General features: G+C 37.9%; 1 protein-coding gene across 1 annotated transcript; it reads left to right on the top strand.

The window, feature by feature from the left end:
* Positions 1-547: 547 nt before the first annotated feature.
* LOC309508196 (uncharacterized protein) lies at positions 548-1,288 on the top strand (the record flags this gene model as incomplete). Its single annotated transcript, XM_082182716.1, has 2 exons — positions 548-658; positions 860-1,288. 2 exons carry the CDS (start codon positions 548-550, stop codon positions 1,286-1,288), a joined length of 540 nt encoding a protein of 179 aa, XP_082038842.1.
* Between the last annotated feature and the right edge of the window lie 4,326 nt (positions 1,289-5,614).

Here is a 5,614-nt window from a genome sequence, read left to right as displayed (position 1 = left end):
CTTTTTTTCCCCCTTTTTTTCAGCATTGGCAGAGACACTCTGGCTGATATAGTCAAACACTATGAGGAGAATGGGGCAAGACCACGTTTGAGGAAGAAGCACTCACTGCCACGTCCACCAGCCAGGTTCATCAGCCCTGAGGATATCAACAGAGTTGTGGACTTCATAAAAAACTATGCAGAAGACAATGCCATCATGCTGCCTGGCCGACAGCCTGGGCATAAGGATTGGCATGTGAAGTTGCTCATGTGTCCAAGGCCTCAGTGTGGCGTCTCTACGTGAAGTCTGCTAAGGAGCTTGGTATGTGTAAACATTGATTTAGAATTGAGTGCTTATAATGTGAAATAATGCGAAGCACTATTAGCAATTACAATACAATTAACCATAAGCAATATCTGTTTTTCTGTATCTCTGCTGGCAGTGCCAAAGCAATAACGAGCAGCTGATACGAAGTGCAAACCTCCCAGATGATAGAAAGTCTAAAGCAGTAAAGAAGCAACAAGATCATCTTTCCCTTGTGCAGAAAGAGAGGGCTGTGTACAACGACATGACTGCTGCCTGCAGAAAGATTTTCTCTGGCTCTAACCTGTCTTTTGGACCGTCCCTACCAGCAAGCAAGAAGATGAGGATGCATTACAGTTTTGATTTTGCTCAGCAGGTAATATTTCACACACATTTACTTCACTTTACTTTATTAATGTCCCTTAAAGGGCGATTTGGTGCATGAGAATAAGCAGCCTGATAATAGCGCAAATGCAGAATAGCATCAATATAGTAATTTTTATCTTTATTAGACAGTTATGAATAGACACAAATTTCATTCTAATCCAAGTTCCCTCTCTCCCTCTGTCTCCTACAGTTACACTTTCCCTCAAACCCTCTCCAGCCAGGACCAATGTACTTCCTGACCCCATGGAAACGTGGCCTATTTGGTGTTTCCTGTGAAGGGCTGCAGAAACAGGTGAATTACCTGATTGATGAAGGCATGTCATCTACTAAGGGAAGCAATGAAGTCATCAGCTACATGCATAATTTCTTCGGCAACTTTGGAGTTGGAGAAACAGAGGTGGATCTTCATTGTGACAACTGCAGTGGGCAGAACAAGAACAACTTCATGCTCTGGTACCTTGCCTGGCGGGTTGGACACAAGCTTCACGATAAAATTGAAATCCACTTCCTTATTGCTGGCCACACCAAGTTTTCCCCTGATTGTGGCTTTGGACTCATCAAGCAAGCCTACATGAAGACAAGAGTCAACACTTTGGCAGACATCGCTGAGGTACTTTAACTTTACTTTGCTTTAATGACTTCAGTGCGGTTTTCTGTTCTGCTTCAATGAAACATTTAACTGAAGATCTTTTTTTTTTCTTCCCCTCTTCTTTTTTTGTCATCAGGTTGTGGAAAACAGCTCTTCCTGTGAGTCAACTCAATATCCCACAGCTTGTTGGAACGGCAGAGGGCAAAGTTTTAGTCCAGACCTTTGACTGGCAGCAGCATCTGACTCGCCACTTCCGTAGACTCCCACAGATCAAGAGTTATCAGCACTTCAGCTACTTATTGAAACTTTCACATTGTGTACATACAATATAACATAGCAACAACATACACATGACAGTTTTTTATGAGAAAATACTTTACCATGTTTAAAATGTCTTATGTGCTTATTCTGTCACAGCTTTGACGCCAAGACACCAGGTGTGGTGCTTGCAAAAACTCACTGTGATGCACAACCTGTCGAATATCAGCTACTGCGCAACGGAGCAGATCTGCCCCCTATCGACGGTCTTCCTGTCCTGGCCCCACCTAGACTGAACATTGACAGGCAGACCTATCTGTATGAAAAAATCAGGCCATTCTGTGCTGACGAGGCAAGAGACATCACATGCCCAGTGCCAAGGGTCACAACACAGAAGAGTCCACAGAAGAGGATGCGAATGTGATATTATTTGGACTGTGTCACAAAGACCTTTGTCTTATGCTGCTATTACCAAGTAAAAGTGGTCAGGAGGGCCAGCTCTGTTTTGATTGATTGATTGATATAATTTTAATTTTTATAATACATTTTTATTTTTATTTGTGTACTTTAAGAAAATAGCCTAATTAAAACTACATTTGGTGCCTTCTGCACTGTTTTGCACTTTTTACTGTCTATGGCATGGCGCTAAGTGAGATATTTCAAGCCTTTATTTGTTATAATTTTGATGATTATGGCTTACAGCTTTATGAAAACCTTTTCACAATATTCTAATTTTAAATTTGGGGTTTCATAAGCTCCAAGCCATAATATAAACATTAGGCCTACTTAACCCTTTGGGGTCGGCAAACGCGTCCCCGTGTTTTGCTGGATTTTCTTCACATTGTAGCACAATAAACTTAAATTACTCCGTCATTTATGGTCATACAGAAAAAAGAAATATAAAAAAAGAATCTGTGATGTTTCTACTTTTGTATGTGTCCACTTACAGTCAGATCAAAACATTGTGCTTTTGTAAAATAAAGAAAATAAACAGGGTGTGCGTTCTGCCTCTCCGTCGCGGTGAACTTTTTTTTCTTGAGCACGTCTATAAACTGAAACAAAACTCAGCGAATACTTGTCACACATTTATTAGCCATATACCTTTATAAACATTTAAGTGTGTACTTTTAAATGATCGGATTCAAACTGAAAACAAATATTCTCTGTTTAAGTAATTTGTATAAAACCAACAGGATGTCCAGTATCTCAAACGCTTGCTCATTATTTTTTATTTGACCACGCCCACGCTCGCAAAAGAGATTCACATGCAAATCTCCACATGGAGCGAACGCGCTTATTACCTCAAAAACAAAACACCAAAAAACTTCACAAGTCTCTGCTTTTCGTCGAGTTTGAAAGACGCGCCGTGAGCTTACATTGGATTTACCTCAGAAGAAGAAGAACGCGATTTGAAGACAAGAAAGATGTAAGGTAAGAAATTCTTACTTATTACTTTATGGTATTGTTGCATAAACTTCACATTGCAGTTGAACTGTTGCTAGGATATATGGTGAATATTATAATATTTAGACCTGTGTTTACTGTTACTGTGTTTGTGGATATCTGCTCAAACGTAGATATGTATAATATGGTAACCATAATGTTTCATATTTTGGAGCATGCTGTGCATTTGAATGTATCATATTTTGGAGCGCGATCGCGTTTGAAAAGCAAAACGCACCAAACATTAGGCTTTATGTTTTTACTATTATCTCATTTCATATCATCATAACGAATGGAAACATTTGAAGTAACATATGATAATCAATATATTTTTCTCTAGCGTAATTGTTACTGAAATCTTTTGGAAGATTTATAGGCTGCTATAGGCTATTGTTATTATTATTTTATGCAGCACTGCCCATAGCCTATGCCTACAAGGCACAACAAACCTGGTGTTCATTATATTATATATTGTTGGAAACATTTGTGTGTGTGTGTGTGTGTATTCTGTGAATTTTAAAAAGCAATTTTAACCAGAAAAATCTAAAATTTATTCCCCAAACCGTGCAGGCCTCGTTTCTCTTGATACCAGTATGTTCACTTTTTTTCTTTTCTTTCAGGGACCAGATGCCACTGAGTCCTGCTGACTTCAACATTCACATGAGTCTCTGTATATGAACATGGTAAAGTGAAAATCAAACACCTTGGAAATGAAAGGTATGTACAATGTTTTAAGGAATGGCACAAAGGTCTCTGTCTTTGGATCATTGTTTTCAATGTGCTCTTTTGTCATTTGTTGTGTATCTTTGGATTATGTTGTGTAGTAAATAAATCCAAACAATCTAAAAGCCATTCTTTTTTAAATCTCCTCATTCTTTGTGATCGCTCCTTATAGGGCCGTTAGGGGAGGGTCTTTGTCTTTCTCAGGTGTGAAAGACATACATATTAATGAGATGATCACGCCTCTTCGCATAAATCTTTCTCACACAAAACACGTCTTAGAAATTTTAAATCATTATATTGTCTTATCTGAATGAGCAGTCAGGATGATTTTCACATAGTTTTGGAACAAATATTCTAGGCTACGTGATAAAATTTTCAAAAGTCTTGTGAAGAAATAATCAGTATGGGTTTCATGGCCTTATTTCAGTGACAATTTTTTTTTTTTGTATTTTCACAAACCACGCATAAATGTCATAATCTCAAAACTACAAACTTGTACATACATGCTGCTGATATATTATTGTAGCAGAGTTTGTGCTAAATACAGTGTAATAAGACTTTAGCCATGACAATGTCACAAGTAACAGAAATAAGCACAAATGTCAGAGCATGTCAGAACACCTCCAGGGCCAGAAAACAGCTCAGACCCCAGAGGGGTTAAAGGCTCTGCAGCTAGTGTACTTGAATTTTATTTATCTGCAACATTATGTTGTATAATTACAGTTTTGCACAATAAATGTTCTCAAAACTACATGCATCGTTTTCTTTCTTTCTTTCTTTCTTTCTTTCTTTCTTTCTTTCTTTCTTTCTTTCTTTCTTTCTTTCTTTCAAAAGTACATTTAGCAGTTGTTTAGCAGGGTCTGTGTAACCTGTTCTGAAATGGTTTTATTATAATTTATATATCGTGATATATATCGTTATCACAAGAGGCTGCAATGTATATTGCAATATGGATTGTAGGCCATATCGCCCATCCCTATTCCTAGTCTGTGAAACCTTTCATTGCGTATACAATAATTTTTATTCAGTGTACATAAGAGTTGCCTATACAGTTTTATCGGTAGATACTAAGAGACATTTATTTATATATTACCTGTTTTCAAACATTTTTTTTTTTTTTATGCCACATTTTCCTGACCTTTTTGCTCCCCATTGTGCTTTACAGCTTTACAGGGGGAGCTTTACAGGGGGTATGGCTTATCTAAATGAGATGTAAATGAGCCCTATTGTCACTCCCAGCAGGAGAGAGAGGTGAGAACTGCACAATCTTTAGAGGCCGTTTTCTCACCTTTGAGCTTTTTTGAGTGCCTACCTTCAAATGGGCCACAACTTCTCCAAATATGATCAGATTTCCATGTGTTACACATCGTTGGAAAGCTTGGAGACTACACTTTCAGAATCCGTGAATAACTCAAAATGCCCCAGAACCGACTTGTGTCCCTACTTTCCGTGATCGGTCACATTTTATCGAGTTGATGTGGGCGTGGACACGTTTGCATGTATTGCCTCAGATCATTTGCGTTTGAATAGCACGCGCTCTCCGTGGGCAGATTAGCAGATAAAGAGCTATAATGAGCTGAAATGAGAACGACTGACATCTCAGAGAATATTTGTTTTCGTTTTGAATTAGATAATTTAAAAGTACACACTTACAGTAAATGATTATAAAGATATATAGCTCATGCCTGGGTGAATAGTATTTGCTGAGTTTTGTGTAAGTTTAGAGACGTGCTCCAAAAAAAACCTTCACGGAGACGCAGAGGCAGAAAGCACACCCTGTTTATTTTCTTTATTTTACAAAAGCACAATATTTTGTTTCCATTGTTTGAACAGTTTGTTTTTTCATATTTCTTAAGTCTGTATGACCAAAAATGACAGAGTATTTTAAATCTATTTTGCTGCTATGTGAAAAAAATCGACCCAGAGGGTTAA

This window comes from Leuciscus leuciscus (assembly GCF_965113295.1).
Source record: "Leuciscus leuciscus genome assembly, chromosome: 10".
NCBI classification, from domain to species: Eukaryota; Metazoa; Chordata; class Actinopteri; order Cypriniformes; family Leuciscidae; genus Leuciscus; species Leuciscus leuciscus.
The sequence above is the reverse complement of the archived record's forward strand: the minus strand, read 5'-3'. Positions and strand labels throughout refer to the sequence as shown.